Consider the following 21,873-nt stretch of genomic DNA (forward strand, 5'->3'; position numbering starts at 1 on the left):
CACATATGGTAACCACAAATCATTTACGTAGCCAATTCTTATTAGATAACAAGGAAGATGTTGTCACCTATGTGCACAACATAATGATAACTAGACCTCTGACTACGAAGAGATGTGAAAAGCTACAGCAAGCTACCAAGAATGGCAGTGAGTTACGGACAGGTATCCAATATGTCCAAGATAGATGGCCAAGTTGTTGGACACAGACAAGACATCTCATGCAAAAATACTAAATAGCCAAGAGTGCAATTACCAGTGCATAATGGATCTAGGACTATTGAAGAAAAGTTCAATAGTCCGAATCCACAATCACCGAACACACTTTAACAAAAGCGCTTTCACCAAAAAAAGCACTTTCGTTAAAGTGCGTTAAAAAAAACAATAAATCTACTTTTATGCAGGGGGCAAGCCTCCCTGCATCCCCATGTGGGGGGCACCCCCCTACTTTAATATTCTCACTCCAAGATCGCACTACAGTGAGGAAAAGGGAATATTCCCTTATCTGCACCATAGTACGATCTCCGCAACAATCATTCCCCCACGACTCCCTCTAGCTGCAGTCATACTTCTGCGAAAGTGCTTTTTCGGTAAAAAGCACTTTCACGGAACTATGCCCGGCTGTTTGTGCTTCAGTGAATAGTTCCTTCAGGGATCAGTACCGATCCCTGCATAACAGCTTATTGGGCTGTTTGTGCTTCGGTGAATAGTTCCTTCAGGGATCAGTACCGATCCCTGCATAACAGCTTATTGTTAATCAGGACAGAACTACAGTAGCCCCATCACAACATGCTGAACTGCTAAATCAAATAAACAAAGATCATCAAGTTCTCACAAAATGTCAGTATGATGGTCAGATATCAGTCAAGGCCTTTGCAAAGCTTATGTCAAAGTCAGTTCTGTATTGTTAGTAAACCATCACAATAAACACAGCCATTAATACTGACAATCTTAACATGCCCTTACTTGTCTTTAAGTCAGCTCAGCTCAAGCTGTCTGAGGGTTTGGCTGCTCAGAAGGTGCCCTGAAGCTTTAGAAGCTGACCAGATGTTATACCCTTGGCAGGATACAACTCATACAGCTAAGGCTACTGCAGCATTGATCAGCATGATAAACAGTAATGTAAGCATAAAGAAAGTCCCCTCTGTGCAAAAACCTTCTTTAAGTAAAGGAATGTAACTAAATCCTAGTACTTTATCTTTCACATACTGTGATCAACAGGTGCAAATCTACATGACAGATTATTCTGCCATGACTGTTTATCAGAAACTGAGATACTGATATTAATTTACTTTAGTCAGGAACTTGTATGTTTCTTTCAGATTTCTTATGTATTATTATGGTGCATATTTTCTGTTCTGACAGGGACTTGGATACTTATTTACTACTTCAGTGCATCTTCATAGATCCATAGCAGATTACCAGGCTAATGGCTTAAGGGCCCTTACAAACCTAGCCATTATTATGCGATTTTACCCAATATATGACCCTGGGGAAAGAAGATTGTATGGATTAGTGCCTGTGCACTGATTATCTTACAGATTACCCCTGTCCATAAGCAACATAAGCACTACCCCAGGTGTGAATTTGCAAATCCCATTCCATCTATCCAAACCGCATTTGAAGAAGGCCAGGGAAGGGCTCTGCTTAATGAGAAAAGGAAGCCTGTTCCAAAAAAGGGGCAATCCCTGAGACACATACCTGTCTCTCCGGCATGTTTTGTTTGAGACGCTGACTAAGTTTAGAACCCTAGATCAGGTGATCCACATGCTGTTTGACTTGTGGATATGTAGCAGCTCCATCAGGGCTGGATTTGTGAGTGCCTTGTAGGTCAGGCATAGGTCACCCCTTAATAGTCAGTAGGAGACAGAGTAAAGAGATAGGTCATTTAGTCTATCAGCATAGCTCATGTTGTTTACACCCTGTATTTTCTTTGTGAGAAACCTCCGAGATTGGCCCAGCTGCTGTAAGTGCCTAGTCAAGTGCATGCCAAATGGTGCATTGTACTCAATTATTTGTCCAATGAGGGCTGAGAACAACGGGACTATAATTTCTTTGGATCTGGATGCCATACCTTTACTTATAAGTTATGCCACATAAAAGGACTTCCTCACCACTGTGGACACATGTCAGTCAAAAGTTTAGGCTACTATCCTTCTGTGTACCTAGATCTCTTGCTTCTGAGGGGTGTGCTATTAATGTAATTTGAAGGGGGATTTGACTTCCCAAAGGATATGATAATGCATTTTTTCGCATTTAGTTTCAGGCCATGGTTCTGGCACTGATCATTTGTCTGATCTAGACCCTCCTGAAGGATATTTACATCACTGGGTGATTCATTGACTGCTTCCAGTTTGCAGTCGTCGGCAAGCTTTGTCATCCAGGGGCCTTCCACATTAGCTTTGACATCAGGGAAGTATATTCCAAACAGCAGTGGTCCCAGCTCTGAGCCTTGTGGCACATCACTAGTAACTGGTGTCTTGCTGGATCTGGATTCACCCATTTTTAACCACATTTGTCTTGTTTGTGAGCCAACTGGCTATCCATCTGGTGATGTACAGATTTATGCCCAGTTTTGTGAGTTTACTTATAATACCTGAGTGGGGAATTCTGACAAATGCCTTGTACAGGTCGAGGTAGGTAGTATGTACTGTTTTACCCTCATCCATGGCCTTAGTGACTTTCTCAAAGAAATCCACCAGATTCAGTAGACATGACCTGCTTTGACAAAGCTGAATTGGGTTGGATCCAGTGTTTTGAGATTTTCTATGTCATTTATCAAAACAATGATTTTTCTTTCCATGGCTTTACATATAAGACTAGTCAAATGTTTGGGTCTGTAATTTCCCGGATCAGTAGATGATTCCCCCTTTAAGGATCTCCTTCATAATGTCAACTTACCATTTTGTCTTTCACAATGACGAAACCACACTGTCGAATGTTTACAGTCATGGACTCCTGGAACATCTTATTTTCTCTCCGGGAAAGTAACCAATTGTCCACCATGGTGAACCTTGCCCTTTTCTCCACCGTAGTGTGATCTTAGAGTTGGTATATTTATTTAGGTGGGGTGTGGGAGGCAAACCCCCCACTTGGGTTGGTTCAACTTGCTTAGGTTTCTAATTTCATTGTTGGTGGCCAAGTGGTTACTTACCTGCAGAAAAAATACGATGTTCTGGGAGTTCGTGATTTTAAACAGTCAACAATGTGGTCTCACTGTTATGAAAGTCGATGAAATGGTAAGTCAACATTATGAAGTCGATCCACCTTTAATGGAGAGGAATGACTGTTGCTGTCCTCTGCCTCTCTATCAGGACAAAACCAATCAAGAGGATGTGTTTAAATAGAAATCTAATGGGCCTGATAAGTCCCAATTTAAGCTGCTTAAGAGGCAACCTGGTATATCATCAGGCCTCATTGAAGCTGTGTTTTTAGCTTTAGAGAGTGCAGTGGCAACCTGTTTTTTGGTAATAATTGGCAATGGAATGGTGGAGGATATTTCTTGAGGAAGAACTGGGGATGATGGGGAGGTGAAATTTAAGCTGAATTTGTCAGCAAGCAGATTTGCTGTATCTTCCAGCTGAGAAAAAGTGATGCCATCTACAACTAATTCTGTACAACTGAAAAATGACATGATTATCCTTAGCTTTAGAGGCTATTTTAACTCAAAGTCTGCTTTCAGCAACTTGAGTAGTTCCCCGATTCATTTGTTTAGACGAATGAGGGACTTTCTGCTCTGCTGTGCACATTCCCTCTTACTTCTCAACAGGAATTTCTTTCTTTTGTTGTACAACCCATTGACACCAGGGATCCACCAGGGTGGAGTGTTTTTGCAGTTTTCCGCTTAGTTTATTTTGGTCTGGTACTGCCATTTCTATGCAGTTATTTATATGGGTGTGCAGGGCGTTTGTTTATGCCTCTACATACGTTTCTGCGTTTTCTGGATTTGGGGGAGCTTGGAAACTAGCTATGCTGTCCCATAACTTGCCTTAGAGAAGTTTTTAAAGTTTTAGGTGGGGGGACTGCGGTGGTGGTGCTGCGGTAGCGTTGTCGCCTCACAGTAAGACGTTGTCCTGTTCGATTCTCAGCTAGAGCGTCTTCTGTGTGGAGACATGCGTGAATGGGCGTACTTTCGTTGAAGGTTGTGCATCAGGGCCGGCAACTCGGCATGTAAAAATCTACTGCCAATCATTAGCGGAACGGAGTTCCGCTGTGGCAACCCCTAACCGGGAAAAGCTGAAAGATCCAACAAGGTGGGGGGACTAATTTAACTTTATTTCAAGCGAAACTGCTTTGTGATCTGATCTTACTGGAGAGGATATCATACTTGAGGGGGAGGGGTCAGCACTCTCCCATATTTGTGAGTACCAGATGTAGAACATTTGTTCCCCTAGTGGGAGTGCAGACTAGCTGCTCCAGGTCATTTGAATTTACAAAGTCAAGAAATCTTTTAATAATCTGTTAATGGTTGGGTATGCCTCACAACTAATGGAGGGGTAATTAAAATCACCCATGAGTATTGTATTTGGCTGGATGGTGAGTGATTCTAGTAACTTTAGGCATGATGTATGGGTTTCCTTGTTCCTGGTGGGGGACCAGTAGCTAGCAAGGATATGGTAATGGATTTTTCCTATGCTTAGTTGGACATGGAGTAGCTCAAGCATGTCATATTGTTTGACCAGCCTTAAGGTGTGCTTATCCTTTATGTAGATAGATACACCTCCACCATTTGCTCGTTCATGTTCAATGGGTGGTCAGAATGTTTGAAAGGGATTATAGCCATGCACTGCCAGAGTACCTTCCGTGGCTTTAAACCATGTTTCAGTAACTGCACAGACGTCTGCATTACCCAGGATGAGGACAACTTCCAGGGACTGCAGTTTCTTGCTGAGGCTCCTAGCATTGAGAGTAACACCTTTACCTTATCCTGAGTAGCTTTCGTTATGTTGAAAGGTTTGTCTGGGTGGATACTGTTTGATCAATATCTGAAAGCCTAGAGGTGAAAGATGAAGACCATCCCTGGCAAAGCAGCATGGTCTGTCACCGACCTCCTCCCAGTCTGACAAGTATTGGACCCCTTTGGACTGACATCAGTAGCTAAGTCAAGTGTTAAAGTCAATAATTTTCTGCTGGTATTGTGGCATCATCTGTTGAAACTATAAAATGCTGTTCAGTGCTCCAATCATACCTTCCTGTGGCACATATTCTGACAGCTCAATCATGTCTCTCTTTATACAGTCCATATATATACACATACACATATATATAAGTCTACCTGACATTGCTGACACTCCAGAATGCCGACAACCACATGGCCAACACCATATGATCGACATTCGGAATGCTGACAATGCGGAACCGGCATCTCACTATAGTGCGGAATGGAAAGATTTCCATTCCTGCACTATAGTGCAATCTCGGAGCTGGTATATTAAAGTTATTGGGGGAGTGGAGCCCCCCACAGGGGGTGCAGGAGGGCAGAGCCCCCCTGCTAGCAATTGAAAGGAAATTTTATTTTCCTTTTACATGGTCTACTTACAATGTCGAGATTTCGGATGTTGGCCATATGGTTGTCAACATTCTGAAATTTCGGCATTGTGAAGTAGATATATATATATATATGTCATATGTTTTTTAAATACAATTTCCTTTCCTGCTCATAATAATAATTTCTGTTTGACCAATGTCAATGTGAATTATGTTCAGGTTTTCAACTGTCAATATGGATTTATGCACATGTACCAAGACTCATTCAAAATGTACAATTCAAACAACTGTTTATATGTGTAACTGTCAAGCTGAAATCTTGCCTTGTGGGTCTGGGTCTTGTGGGTCTGGGTCATAACAGAAAAGGGTCTTTGGAACAACTCATTCCCCTGGTTAATAAACAGCAAATAAAATAAATAAGCAGTAGCACTTGTCAGTTTTATAGTAAATTCAATCCCATTTAAGATAGGCTTTACCGTGTAAAAACATAAGAATATTAGGTAAACTTAAACTTATGGTTCACAGATGAAATTAAAGCACACATAAAAGATAAAATTAAAACATGGTCTGTATGGAAATTAATAACTACTCAAAATGGGATCACCTTTACACTTTCAGAAATCAACAAAAGCAGACATCAATCAGATTAGGACAACCCAATATGACTTCAGACAACCTCAGTTAATCATCCTAAGAAATTCTGTAATTAAAGGAAATCAGTACTAAAACCCTCTTCCCCAAATCTTCTGACAACAAGCAGTATAATATAACAATTACCAATTACATTAAAAACAATATCTTCCACCCAAAAATATTTTATCAATCAAGAACCTCCTCCACAAATACCTCTGTAATCTATCCTTGCCTATCTACCTGACTTTAAACTTGTCACCAAATCAGCTGCTCAAACACTGTCTGAAACCACTTACTATCACTACAAACCAGACTTTCACATCCTGCATCCCAGATTACTACATACTAATACACATTATACAATTCCTCCCCTAAAACGTGCACGCTGATTGGCCAGCCCAACCAGCGTGCCCATTGTAAATCCCTCAATATACTAACGGAAAAAGGTCCGGTCGCCCGGACTTTTCCGTTAGTATAAACATTGTCTCGCTATGTTAAAGAGTTTAACATAGCGACAGGTTTAAAAAAAGCAACGGAGATCTCCGTTGCTTTTTTTAAAGCTGTCTCGCTATGTTAAACTCCTTTAACATAGCGACAGTTTGTAAAAAGCAAAGGAGATCTTGCGATCTCCGTTGCTTTAAAACTGTCTCGCTATATTAAATGGGTTTAACATAGCGAGACAGCTTTTAAATAAGCAACGGAGATATCCGTTGCTCATTTTAAAGCTGTCTTGCTATGTTAAACCCATTTAACATAGCGAGACAGTTTTAAAAAGCAACGGAGATCGCAAGATCTCCGTTGCTACTTTGCTATGTTAAATGGGTTTAACATAGCGAGACAGCTTTACAATAAGCAACGGAGATCTCCGTTGCTTATTTTAAAGCTGTCTCGTTATGTTACACCCATTTAACATAGCGAACAAAAAGCAACGGAGATCTTGCGTTCTCCGTTGCTTTTGCCCACAGCTCTGATGTACTGCGTAGGCATGCGCAGTATATCAGAACTGCCGCCGAATACCAGACAGCTGCGGAAGGGCAGTAAAGAGGCATTATACAATGCCATTATTTAAGAAAAGTAATTATTTCTTTTCTTAAATAATGTCATTGTATAATAGCAATAACCCACTTCTGGGTGTGGGTAATGCTGGATTTACCCATGGTTGGCTTTGTTTGGTCCCTCGGGCTTTGCCCTCGGGACCAAACCACGCCAACTGTGGGTAAATCCAGCATTACCCACACCCAGGCATGGGTTATTGCTATAATAACCTCCATACCATCATGCACCTACTTCAAAACTTTAGTAAAAGCGCACCTAAAATCATGCTGGCTATGCCCTTGCAACTCCCACTCTAGTATCACCCACCCCATCCAACCACTACCTTTCTTTCCACTCCACTAACTACCTTGATTATAGTAAGCTCAGATGCTCATAAGCCTAGTACTTATTATACAGCAGGAACTTCTTACTGTAACATTTGTTAATATCTGTTATGTACTTCACAGATAAAGATTCTAGTTGTCTACTGATGTACTTCATCTGAAAATATGTTGTAAGTAATTGCTATGTAAATTGTTAATCGCTATGTAATCCAATGTAACTACTGTCTGTTTATTTTAACTGTGGAGCTTTTCTCCCTGGGCCTCCGCTGAAAATGGACCTACATCCAGTCGGACACTCCCGGTCAACAAATATAAATAAATAAAATAAATAATATAACAATTCCTTGAAACATATTTGTAGCGTAACACTTAGCACTAGCCAGCTACCACCAAGTTCTAACCACAGTATGACACTACTGCACTTCAAAATAGCCTCTCTAAAAGCAGCCAATGACTGTTGCATTATTACAAATGCTTGTCCTTTGGCTAAATGTTTAAAAAACTCAATTTATTAAAAAAAAATTCTGGAAAACATCACTATAAGACGAAATTTTGCCAGACAAGCAAGTGGTTTCATGTCAAATTACAATACCCTAAAAGCCTACCTAACCAAATCAATTCAAGTATGGAAAAAGGCCCGATTACTGGTGCTATCTACTTAGACCTCAAATGTGTTTTCGATACAATTGATCATGAATTGCTACTTGAAAAACCTCATAAGGTTCGCTTCTCTAATAACATAGTTAAACTGCACTGTCACGCTTTAAGAGTGCATTGCGGCAGGCGATACACTAACTGTCATGATGCATCTTGCCCTAGTCATTTCTTATTTATTTGGGACATGTTTTTAATAAAAAGGTTTGTTAGCTTTTTATTAAAAACACTACCCAAATCAATTTAGAATTTCCTACCATGTCATCAGACTAATGTCTTTTCCTCAGACTTTAACGAACACATTTCTGTACCCATGCGGAATATGGCCATTAAAACCTTTTGACTCATTTCACGCATTCACTAAGTTGATGTCACCGAGGTTAAAAATCATCAAATTTTTAAATGGCATCAGCACAGTGAAAATGAATTTTACAACTATTGGATAAAGTAAATAAGAGAAATAAAACATTCGCCAATAGGGCATAAATGCTAATCCATGCTTTATGTGCTATGTAGGATTGTGGTAAAAGATAAGTCACGAAGTGCAACACTACACTTTAACTGATTTAATAGCTTTCTCCATAACAGAACCTTTGTTGTTTATTCAAAGAACTCTCTCAGAATCAGGAGTTACAACCAAGGATATACCACAAGGCTCAGTATTAGGCCTTTTTTCTTCTTTATTCATTAATACAGTACCATATCACCTTCCAAAAATTACCCTATACTAAATACTGCTTGTAAAGGCAAAACTGAGCTGTTAAGGGACCTACAGACAATCTTTGTACTGCTTTTGAACTGGTTTACCAAAAATAAGCTCATTGTAAATACTTCTGAATCATCTATTATATTCTTTGGGATCCTACAAAGGTTGAAATCCATACCCCCTTCTATCATTGTAGGCCCAGTAAAATAATGCCCTACCCTATACAACACAACAAAATTATCAGAGGATAATACTGGACCAACAACTATCATTTCACACACACATACATACAACTTTAGATTGACAAGGTCTTGACTCAACTGAAAGCAGCATGCAAAATGTCACACTCAAGCTTTTAAACAAGTTGTTGTCCACCTCTGAAATAAATTCTACTCATGAGCTACACATTACAGTCTAAGATGTCAACATAGTTTACAACTGCAAAGGCCTTCATATACTTTAAATTCCTCAGAAAAGGCCTTTTGCAACTGCCACTGCTCTATGGAAAACACTGCCTATCATAATTCAAGCAGTCACTGAACTCCCTATATTCGGAAGACAAATAAAATCACATCTCAGGGAACAGTATAAATGTAAATGTTTATATAACACATTTTAACTATAAGGATGCTTACACATGAAAATACTCCATGTAATATTAGCACATTTGTTTGACTTTCTAATTTTGACATACTGTTAATCATGCTATTTTTCAGTTCAATAATATTATTCCTAAAATTCTGATTTCCTCATATGTGTACTTCTAAGATGACTACATATGTAAAGTAAGTATATATATATATATAATGTTCTGTGCTGTTATTGTCTGTTGGCCCAGGCCATGACTAAAAAGGGACTTTGGGCCACAGTCTGCCCATTCATTTAAATTAAATAAATAATAAATACTTGAAGAAAAGGGGCAGATAAAATCTTAGTTTATACTTATAGGCAGATGACTACTTATTAACATCACAGGATGTGGCTACAGCAATGGGAACCATAAAAGAAACATTGGAGAAGTTTATGGAAGTAATATGACGTGTGTACAAAAACAAAAAGTCAGTGGTAATAAGATTAGGAAAAAGGAAAGGGGTGATAGATGAGATAAAGTGTCTAGGGCTCTATGATGGGCACACAATGAGAGGGACTAGAGGGGAAAACTAGAGGAAAAGGTAAGGGATACTTATTCTTTGGGGGAATTAATGCAGCAAGGATAATAATACTACCAATAATCCTCTACCTAGTCTTTAACATAAAAACAGAACCCTAGGGACAAAAGGCTATAACAAATGCAAAAAGACCTAGAGGACTGAATCAATAAAGGCAAGCAGAAAACAGCTAGCAAGACAGAAAATGAGAATGAATGAATGAATATGATAAGGGGAGCTGGGGACTCACACATATCTCAACATATCCAGTGATATGTAACATCACTCACTGGATAGAAACAGATGAGAAGGAGGTTAAGCAAAATAAAGGACAGGGAAGCATGGAAAAGCTTACAAAATTAATGAAACAGCACTAAAAGAAGTGGCAAGCATGACGAGGGGTAAAGGGGGCCTCAAAAGCTATAGGGTACAGAAAGGTAGGAAAAAGACAAAAATGAACAAATCTGGAGGATAAGGTGAATATCTCAAGAGTAAGACTTGATATGCAGAAAACTAGGATGGTGAGGAAAGATTTAAAACAATGGTGAGATATGGAAAAAGAATATAGAGTGGGTAACAGGAGAAAAAACAAAGAGGAGAAGAAAGGAGGACAAAATGAGAGAATGTGGCATCCTACAGAAAATGGAAGAGACTGGGCGGCAAAGGACCAAACAGATCTATGAAGGATTAAGGGAAAGAAAGCACAATGCTGAAGAAGACAGAATGAAAAAGAATTAAGGATGACAGGAAAGCTGGAAAAGAGTTTCAGGATAATGGCAGAAGAAAATTTAGGAAGTGAGGCACATTCAGAAAGCACATGAAGCAGTAGATCAAAGCTTGAGAATACTGCACAGACAGTGTCTAACCCCTGTGAGATTGATGAAGGAAGTCAGAAAAGAGGATAGTAGATGCTGGAAGTTTAGCAAGAAGAGGAAGAAATGATATACAAGAGTGAAAAATCAGAATAAAAGGGAGAAGGTGAACCTAAAGGAAAACTGGGGGGATACGGATAGGGTATGAAATGCAGCAGTCAACCTCTGATGAGATATGCTGCATCATGCTTAGGGATTGCATGTCAGTGTAGCACACTGTATGGAATTAATAAAGTTTAAAATAAAATAAAAAATATTATGTATCAGGCTGTATTGTTGCTCCACAACATTTTACTAGAGGTATACTAGGGCTAAAGAGTATCTAACTGTACTTCTTTCCCCCATAATTTCCACAGGTCCTCTAAATGAGAGAACTGACACTAGTATTGAAAAAATGATGGCACTGTGTGTTAAATTATGTACCAAAGTTACAGGATATACTGCTTTACCCATCAGAGTTTGAACCTTTACTTGTTACAGGATATTCCCTCATGTGTCCATGAATGTAACTATTTCCACCTTTCTCTTGCCAGTTGTTTTATGTCTACAGACATATGGTTTGTTAATAAGTCTGACCATGCTCCTGAACTCTAGTACACCCTTCACCCCACCACCAGTACTGTACATCTGACTAACTTAGCAGTGGCATAGAGATAATATGTTGATTCTAGTACTCTAGCAATTATTTTATCACAATTCATTGGGGCATTTTCATTATCTGCATGTTGACTAAAAACTATTTTTTGACAGATACAGCATTTACATTTTCATTACTAGCATGTTGGTTAAAAATCACATTTTTGTTAGGTGTAGCATTCTCACTACTACTTAAACAATGTTTAGCAATGGATCCCTCTTCCCACATCTAAAACAAACTTCAGCTGCTAATGTTTTTTGTCTGCTCACAGACATCTGCATATTTTAGTTAAATGCTTAGATTGCTCAGTTTTAAATAATGTTTCATTAGTTAGTAACCTGTCAACAAGCACAGCCAATGTATCAGTGCATCTAATGTCACTCTTAAAAGCTCATTTACATAAAATTACTTGGGCGTTGGGCTGGCAACTCTGCACCATAAAAATCCACTGCCAATCATGAGCGGACCGGAGTTCCGCTGTGGCGACCCCTAACCAGGAAAAGCCGAAAGTCAACACACTTGGGAGTTCTCTTCCGAATCTAGTTACTGCTCAAATATGTATCTTTGTACTTTTGCTGTTTACCTCTGTTTCCTAAACATAAGCTGAGAACATGCTTTAGATCAGATATTTGTTCTGCAAACTGTTTTACTTGAATTAAACATACAAGTATGAAACTGCATTGCTTGTGTTTCAGAACAGGTACCATCCCTAGCCAACAACTACCATTTTAGTTTCTGAAGGTCCACATGCTCAGTAACCTTCTTGTCCATACAGCCTTTGAGTGTTTCTCTTGTTAGATGTGAAGATAACATTTTCAGCCCAGCAAGACTGATCTCAATTCACCTGGATAGCATATCTCTCAAAAACATGATATGCTTCAATGTCATCATCCTTGTGTAATATTTTTATGGTTGTGTATCAGTACACTGGTTATCAGACTGAAGTGATAAACTGGCTGTCAACAGCTTTACTCTTTTCCCAAAGAGCACTCACCTTACCTGAAGAGCCATGACATGCTGCCTCAGACCTGGGCTGATCTGCAGTAAACTTTCTTCAAGTTTCTGCATTTTGCAAAATGTAGCACTTCAGTCAAAGAACATGAGGAAAAAGGCAGTTTCTCTCTTTCTTTTGCAGTGTGAATACAGTTTCTCATTTGAGATGGGGTAATTAACTCAGAAATGTTTTTCCAGTTGTAGGATGCAATGTAAGAGTGAAACAAACTGCAGTTTGGTTTATATTAGTAAAGCTATGTTTGCATTTTCCACCGGCGTAGCAAGTGGAACACACTGGGGACAGTCCTTTCAGTCAAGTATACCCTGTTTCTAGTGAAGAATTCAACATAAAGTTATTTTTTACCATGTAACAGAAGCAATCACACCTCTGCTTTAATCAATTGCTGGTTTCTTTCACTCCAAGTTAATTTAAAGTTTGTCAGTGGAACTAAACATTTTCTTACAATCACAACCTTAGTACTCCAGCTCAGATCAAGCTGCCTTGCAACTCTCAGACACATCCACAAGCAGGTCTGTGGTCCTCCTTGGGTAGTCACAGGTAGGCTTATATTATCACTTGAGTAAATTCACAAGCAGGTTCCTAGTACTCCAAAGCTCCTTCTACTCTGCACTTTTGGCCACAAAATCCCTCTCTGCAAGAGGCAAACTTCTATAATATTGTGGGCTTTCAGCCCTTCCTTTAAACACATACTATCAGCTGCTGCTCATCACTTATGCTGATACATGCTTCAGTTTTTTACCATAATATGTAGCATATATGGCACATCAAAAATATAATTTATCACCTTTTAAATAGCCACTATGTCATAAAGATTAACAAAGCTCTCATGTTTTGAGATACGTAAACTGGATTTTCTTCAAGTGTCTCCTTTGGAGATTGGATAAACTAAATTTCTCAGAATTTAACAAGCAGTTGGTGACATGCCTGTAAAACTCAAAAATTAAAGCAAGTCGTTTGTCACATAATATATAAAAAGCATTGTTATGAATAGCTTTCAATGCATTAAAACTACATCTAAAATAAAAATATGCATCTCTTGGGAAAATTATATATAAAGACAATGAATGTACCTTTCATATTTCTTGCATTACTGCTACATCATAAACTAAAAGAATTATGTATTGTTATCAAAGTAGTTTTAGACTGCTACAATTCATAGAACATGCATTGTGATAGATTTATGCTTGTGCTCTCCTGAGGTAAGATCCACATAATTAAACATACTAGTTAAACTGATGGACTCCTAATGGTTATTGAAATTTGTCTTTATTATGATGGAAAACGGTGTGTCATATAACAAATTATATGCATCTCAGAATAATTACTAGTTATCAGAGCACATCTGATGTCTGCAATAGTCAATTAATTTTATTAATATCAGTTTCTATAATATTTCTATGTTTTGCTTGCTTTGTACCTACTGAATAGCAGTATGGCCATTGGCTCACCCATGACCCTGAATTGGATTAAATATGTAATCCAAGAATGAATGCATATACTTAAAAAATGAATATAATCTAACATAAGTAAGTGCATCTTGCCTGTTCTCAACTATATTTTGGCAAGCCAAGTAATAGTACTACCTTCATAGTATGAAAAAGGTAAACCAGTACCTGCAGTACACGGCATGGCTTAAAAACGTGTGTGTTTGCACATTTTTCTCATCGTGCAGCACCGCGAAGCTACAGTTAAACTATTCCAGGTGCCAGAAGGTGTGCTCTTCAAATTTTCCCTTAGAACTAGCTGGTTTCTCAGTAGTAGCATTAAAATCTGAACCCCTGTGACTAGCACTTTCTCTAGAACCTGCTGGAAAGCACTAGGAAGCCTGAAACTGATACAAGCACTCAACTTTCCTTGTCAATAAGGAGAAATTAATCATAGGCACTAAACAGCCTATAACTGCAAAGTATCTTGCAAAGGTAACGGAAAACAACTCTTATACTTTACAAAAAAGCACCTAAACAGGCATGTCCAAGGGTCACCTTCCGGTGATTTCCTCCTGTCCACCTGGTGAATCTGGGCATATTGGGGCAATGCGGCAACTGCCTCATGTACACAGACAACCCTCTCCTCCTCCCACACAACACTACAACCTCCGAGAGATGCACTTACATAGCCAAAATGGAAGCAAAGCTCTCTCCGGCCAAGATTGTGCTAGACAGTCAAGAGGAGAAGGTTAACACCTGCACTACACCTCAAGCAACTCATAGCCCTTCAAAACCCACACCATCAACACCCACACATAGCAACACTAAACCCACATATGTGGAGGCCCTTAACATTAACCTGCCCAAGCAACAAAGACCTCCGAAGCTGAAATGCAAACAAACACCAGCCACAACCAAAGTGACACATAGCTCACAACACCAGTGTGCCACCCAGCAACAGCCCCTAAGGCAAGACAATGTACCCAACACTTTAGTCATAGGTGACTCTATAGTCAGGCACACTGATGTCCCACTCACCAGGCTGAAGAAGGAGAAAATTACAGTCAGCTGCCTTTCGGGTGCCAGGATCCGCCACATAACGCATGCACTCAAGTCACTCCACAACAAGTATAAATACGACTCTGTCATTGTACATGCTGGAGTGAATAACTTGAGACGTACCTCCCTGGACTACATGAAAAGAGACATGGAAGAGCTCTCGGATCATGTGGCCCAGGCAGGTATGACCCTAGCCCTGAGTAGCATCCTGCCTTCGCCCAGAATGATACCACAGTATAAGGACAAAATTCAACAATTGGGTAAGCTTCTGGTGTCATTCAATGGGGATCCAGTATCTGTCTGCCTGGGAAGACATGATCGACAAACCACGAAGCTTTGCCAGAGATGGTCTGCACCTGTCACCCCTGGGATTCATGTTACTGGCTAAAGCTCTTGCCACCCCTATAGTGCCTTTTTTAGGCAAGGTTCAAAGGACAAAACCACCACCATAACAGATACAAGCATGCAAAATCTGAAGGTAATGCTACTCAGTGCTAGAAGTCTAAACCTCAAAATGCACTCCCACGAGGCACTCCTAAAAATGGAGAACATCGATATCTGTGCAGTAACTGAGACCTGGTTCAAGGCTCCAGAGAGCACCCCTGCAACACCAGGCTACAACTCTTACCACACTTTTCGGCCACAAAATCAAGACCGAAACACTAAAGGTGGAGGAGTGTCCATATTCACCAAGGATATTCACATCTCCAGGCTAGTTGCCCAACACAATGCACCTGAAATTCACCAGGTGCAACTAACACTAGGTAAGACTGCAATCCAAATTGTAGCTTGCTACAGATCCCCCACCATGCCCCAAGATTCTCACTACACCTTTCTAAACATACTGGAAAATATTAAGATATAACCAAACACCCTAATACTGGGTAATTTTAACTACCCTGCCATTAACAGGGAAAACTACTCAGGTACCAACTCCTTTTCCCAACGGTTCTTGGAATTCGTAAATTCCAATGCCCTGGATCAACTAATCCATTGTCCCACCAGGGGCTCCAATGTCCTAGACCTGGTCATTACCAACATGGGAGATAGATGCTCCACACCAGTGGTCACCCCCTCATTGGTCAGGTCTGACCATAAGCAAATCACTCTTGACAACCACATCCCACCCCCACCCCCCCAGTAAGTAAACCTCCTTAAAAAACTTCTCCAAAGACAACTTCATGCTACTGAAGTCAGAAGTGACAAACTTCATGACACCCATGCAGACGGGATCTGAAAGTTCGACTGCAGAATCCTACACCAAGGCACTGTACGAGCATATCCACTCATGCATGAATCATGCCATCCCACATAGAACCAAGATGCTCTCCTCCAAAAAAAGGAAGCCAATCTGGTGGTCCCCTGCTATAAACAAACTATACAAAAGAAGGAAGAAACTGTTGCAGAAAAGAGGAAAATCCCAGGATGCAAAAAAACTCCCTCACCAGCCTCAGTAAGAAGCTGAGATCCCTCATAAAATACTCAAAAGCTAATTACGAAAATAAAATTGCCAAAGATTCCAAAGACAACCACAAGGCATTCTATAGTTATGTCAAGAATCTAAATGGCAATGCTCAGATCTGCTCTGAGCTTCAACAGAATGGCATTAAATAGACTGATCCCAAGGATATTGCAAATATCCTGGCAGATCGATTTAGTGCCAACTTCACCCCCCTCTCACCCCCTAAAGGGCCCATCTCAATACCAAAAGATTGCCAAATTCCGGTAATTACGGCCGCACAGGTAGAAACCACACATTCCAAAGCTAAGAATACAGCATCCATGGGACCAGATGACATCCCAGTCTGTGTACTATATGAACTACAAAATGAACTGGCACCTCACCTAAGTGTCATGTTTAATCATAGCCTCACCTCAGGCTTCGTGTCCACTGAGTGGCGCACAGCTATAGTTATCCCAATCCACAAGGGGGGATCCACTTTGAATCCCAGGAACTACCGTCCCATCAGTCTGACGAGCCTGATCTGCAAGGGCATGAAACGTATTACCATGGAACTTATAAACAAAGACATTGGCAAACTTCAAACACTGGACCCCACCCAGTTTGGGTTTGTGAAGGGTCAATCTTGTCTCCTGAGCCTGACTGACTTCTTCGAATCAGTCTCCAGAGCTGTGGACGTGGGTAAGGCGGTCCACACAGCCTATCTGGACCTTGCCAAGGCCTTCGACATCATCCCCCACTCTGGAATCATAGATAAACTTGCTAAGCTGGGTATAAATCCCTACATCACTCGATGGGTGGCCAACTGGCTTACTGACAGAACCCAGACTGTAAAAGTAGCCACCTCCAAATCCAGCTCCAGACAAGTGACAAGTGGAGTACCTCAGGGTTCAGTCCTCGGACCACTCTTGTTTGGCATCTACTTCTCTGAAGTACAGGCCAACACCAAGGGACTCTGGCTAATAAATTTCGCAGATGACTGCAAACTGGGAGCCATTACTGAATCCCCAAATGATGTGGATATTCTACAAAAGGGCCTTACAGAGACAGATGCCTGGTGCCAGAGCCATGGGCTCATGCTTAATGCCAAGAAATGTATAGTTATCCCCTTTGGAAAAAAACATGTATCCATGAATTACCACATAGGTGGCAGTACACTAAACATCGAAAGTGTGATGAGAGACTTAGGGACACAGTTGGACAGTGGTCTCACTTTCGATAACCACATCGCCACAACAGTCAGGAAATCCTTCTATGTGGCACACCTCATCACTAAGGGCTTTTCATCCAGAAAAAGGAGGTCATTGTCCCACTGTATTCATCCCTCATTAGACCCATTATAGAGTATAATGCCCCTTTGGTATGCACCTGACAAGACATCTGCAACAGCTGGAAAGGTCACAGAAATACCTCACTAAAAGAATCACAGGCCTAAAGCAGATGCCATATGCTGACCGTCTAAAAAAACTCTAGCTATACTCTGTGGCATATCGTCTACTCAGAAGCGATCTCTGCTTAACATACAAGGCCATGTCAAACCCTGAGCTGTTGGACATGCTCCACTTAAAGAAATCCCAATCCCTCAGAGCTACACGCTCCAGGGATCTAAACCTTGTCATCACAATGAACAAAACATGTTGGAGGGATAGGTTCCTGACACATAGACTCCCCATACTCTGGAATGGACTGCCCATACATGTCAAGCAGAACACCTCCTTGGCCCTCTTCGAAAGGAACCTTGATGATCGGATGGGAGATAGGAAATTCACCCTGGGGATCATGTCAGTCACCCTGCTAGACAGAGGTCCAGAGAAGTAAATATTGTGGGAAGAAATATCCAGGGAATTGTTATGGCTAGGCTTGTATAGGCCCTAGGGCCGATAGCCTAGTACCAACCCATGAACCAATATGAGTTTGGGATTTCAGTGATTTTCAAATAATGCATTCCAATGAAATGCTACATTTTTTTTTATTTTTAATTGAAGATATTCACTACCATACATTGAAAGAATATGTATTTCTAATAAAAATGTATCAGAACACAGACCTTTCCCACTACTCTATACTAAATCGTGACACAGACTGAGCAAAATATTGCAGAATGGCAATGCATGAACATCAATTGGGGATGTAACTCTTCTTATCAGGCAATGGTATAATAAACCACTTATAATCTAGTCTGCTTAGATGTTGCGTGCCTGCAGTACAAGGCATGGTCATCAATTTCTTTGAGTGTCAGGAGGAAATGATAAAGCATAAAATAATCAGAGACAGAAAACAATAGCTACTTGTGATGTATGTGTACTATTATGTTAATAAATCAAAAACATGAAATGTGATTTACTTTGCATATCCTGAAAAATGAAGAATTAGTGTTATTAACATTTGGTGTTTGACGACTGTAGTTGCCTCTGCACATAGAAAGTAACATGTAGTACAACATTTACCAGAACATTATATTTTGAGAGGAGTGTAAATAATAACACCCTGAAAGCAAAGCTTGAGTTTCAATGAAATGTGAGCCTATTTATATTGGTTAACTAGGGAATGCAACCTGAGGCATGCCCCCATCTGCTAGCTTCCAAATTTAGCTAAAGAATATATGTACATAATTTGTTATTGTACAACAACCCCACCCCATTAATATTCCAAAACGTGCATGCTGATTGGTCAGCGTGCATGCTGGAAATCAGAGTTATAGTAATAGCAAAAGGTCCAGTCACCTGGACTTTTTCCATTAGTATAACTCTTTTTTACACTGTCTCGCTATGTTAAATGAGTTTAACATAGCGAGACAGCTTTAAAAAAAGTAACGGTGATCTTCCCATCTCCTAAATGGGTTTAACATAGCGAAACAGCTTTAAAAAAAGCAACGGAGATTCTTCGTTGCTTTTTTTAAAGCTGTCTCGCTATGTTAAACTCCTTTAACATAGCAAGACAGTGTGTAAAAAGCAACGGAGATCTTGCTTTCTCCATTGCTTCCGCCCACAGCTCTGATGTACTGCGTAAGCATACGCATGCGCAGTACATCAGAACTGCAGCAGAATACCAGACAGCTGCGGAAGGGCAGCAAGGAGACATTATACAATGCCATTATTTAAGAAAAGTAATTTTTTTTCTTAAATAATGTCATTATATAATACAATAACCACTTCTGGGTGTGTAATGCTGGATTTACCCACGGTTGTCTTTGTTTGGCCACTCGGGCTTCGCCCTCGTGACCAAACCACACCAACCATGGGTAAATCCAGCATTACCCACAACCAGGCGTGCGTTATTGCTATAATAACTACCTTCAATGTCAACAAACAGAAAATCTCTACAACACCCTCTGAAGAACTGAAACCATCACAAACTTAAGCAACACACAGAGTCACTTAACACACAAAACCTTTCACCTTAACCCCTACCATGAATTTGGACAGACTCATCCTACAGTAGCTTGAACTGACTTTTGTTTCTCAATGTATTTTGCCATGTTTGTCATACGTGTTGTGTTCTCGACACCGTAAAACTCCACTGCCAATCATGAGCGGACAGGTGATATGCCGTGGTGCCCAAAGACAAAGTCATAGGTACTGTGAAGTTCTTACACACCACCCCCACCCCCAATAGCTCTCAACATTCAAGCTCCAAAATGTGGAACACTGCCTCTCACAATGTGGAATAAATGGGCAAAATGTGGAACCCTTAATAACAGCTTTCTAACACCTGGGACGCTCATAGGATGGTTAAAATGTGATATTTCCTTATATAATAGTTATTTTAATGAATTAATATGATTCCGTTCCAATTAATATGATTCTGTTTTAATTATCATGGCTATCAGTTAAAAAAATCGCTATCACTGAATGCGTGCAAGGCCCTTTCAACGTGGAACATGAACTTTTTAAGACCACAGATGAGGCACGTTCCTCATAATGAGGTACACTTGAGAGGTATACCCCCATCGCCCAATCTCCATGGTAGCACCATACTTCAGAGATATGATCGCCCCACCCCCACCCCAGTCTCCGTGGTAGTGCCAAACTGGTCTGCAAAAATCTCTTAATTTAGATAAAAGTAAACTGCTGCCTTTTTGAATTGGTGCAGATACCTGTGCGCTGTGCACAAATAAAACTGGCTTTTGGACAGGCAAACACGCAGGTTTGTCGAATCAAGTGACAGTGAGCGCTCGTTTCGACATTTCTGGTAAGGAAGAGTAGACAAACCTTCACTGTTCAGAAGGAAAATAAAATCTCTGTAAGTAAATGCGAAACTACAACGACGACCCAACGTGCTTAGTTGTATGGATGTAGAAGCAACATGGGACGGTTATCGACAACTGAGTCTGCCAGGAAGGAAATAATGGAAAAGAATGCTTATATAAAATTGATGAAATATTCAACTTCACAACTTTTTGGGTTGCACTTATCAGAGCCGACTACTGCCTTTGGAACTGCATGTACAGTACTCGGGACCAAATATAAAGAGACCTAATTCAGCTCTTTACGCGTCTGGCTTTCATAGTGAAAAAAAACGACTTTCATAATGTACTTACTTCTTCCCACTCTCTTCAAAGATCATGCTTTCAATCCAAAATCGAAACCACAGATTAATGCTGTAGACTCTGTTCAGATATTGCAACAAGACTAATTATACCTATTTCCCGGCTTTATGTTTTTAATACTTTACTGGTGGAAGGTTTCACTACCAAACATTAGCGGACCGGAGTTCCGCTGTGGCGACCCCTAACCGGGATAAGCCGAAAGACACAACTGGTGGAAGGTTTTACATTGCACACATACCATATGATTATGTCATCCATACCTGTCACAGGTGCACTGGTTAATAAAAGAATTGTCACTTCTTGGATTGCTCACCGTATTGTAAGCGTAGATTTACTGCAAAGGTTGGAAGAGGAAGTAATTCACCGCTTGTCCCACGAATAAGAGGCACCGAACAAGAAATCTCTGCTATTACATCACCCTTTTCATTGTTGCAAATATACAGTTAATAATGCCATGTGATTTATTACTAGTAAAAAAAAACGTCATCGCTTAAAGGAGTCTTCTCCAACAATCAAGTCGGTGGACTTTATAAGTAAAATGGACAGTTCCCATAAAACGCGCTACTTTTTATAACACTGACATTGATTTCTTTCTGTCACTCATGTTCGTGTCAATATTCTGCTGTATCATTAGCGCTCTTTCTCCACATCCATACTTTTCTACAGAGCTACGGCAAATATTATGGATAACCTTACCCGACAAATTTATAAATACGAAACTTAGTATCGGAGTTAACCGTCCAGATTTTCATATAACGTCCAGATTTTTTTTCTGATTTTTGTCAGTTCTTAATAATATTTTTGTATTCTGACAAATCACCCAGGACTGAGGTCACTAAAGCTGACAG

The 21,873-nt window shown here is 40.2% G+C and overlaps 1 protein-coding gene across 3 annotated transcripts in view; it reads right to left on the bottom strand.

The window, feature by feature from the left end:
• TEC (tec protein tyrosine kinase) overlaps window positions 1-21,414 on the bottom strand; it is a 1,312,802-nt gene extending 1,291,388 nt beyond the window's left edge. Inside the window, exon 1 of one of the 3 annotated variants that reach the window (XM_044061419.1) lies at window positions 21,339-21,414. Coding sequence is in view for 1 of the 3 variants with exons in the window: in XM_044061417.1 (XP_043917352.1) it covers window positions 21,017-21,042 (26 nt within the window). In the remaining 2 variants the exon portion in view is untranslated. Of the gene's footprint in view, window positions 1-21,016; window positions 21,258-21,285 lie in introns of those variants that run through there. The other 2 variants (XM_044061418.1, XM_044061417.1) reach the window with 2 other exon arrangements.
• Window positions 21,415-21,873: the final 459 nt, after the last annotated feature.

Source organism: Protopterus annectens, chromosome 2.part0, assembly GCF_019279795.1.
Source record: "Protopterus annectens isolate FY-2018-M chromosome 2.part0, PAN1.0, whole genome shotgun sequence".
In the NCBI taxonomy this organism is placed as follows: domain Eukaryota; kingdom Metazoa; phylum Chordata; order Ceratodontiformes; family Protopteridae; genus Protopterus; species Protopterus annectens.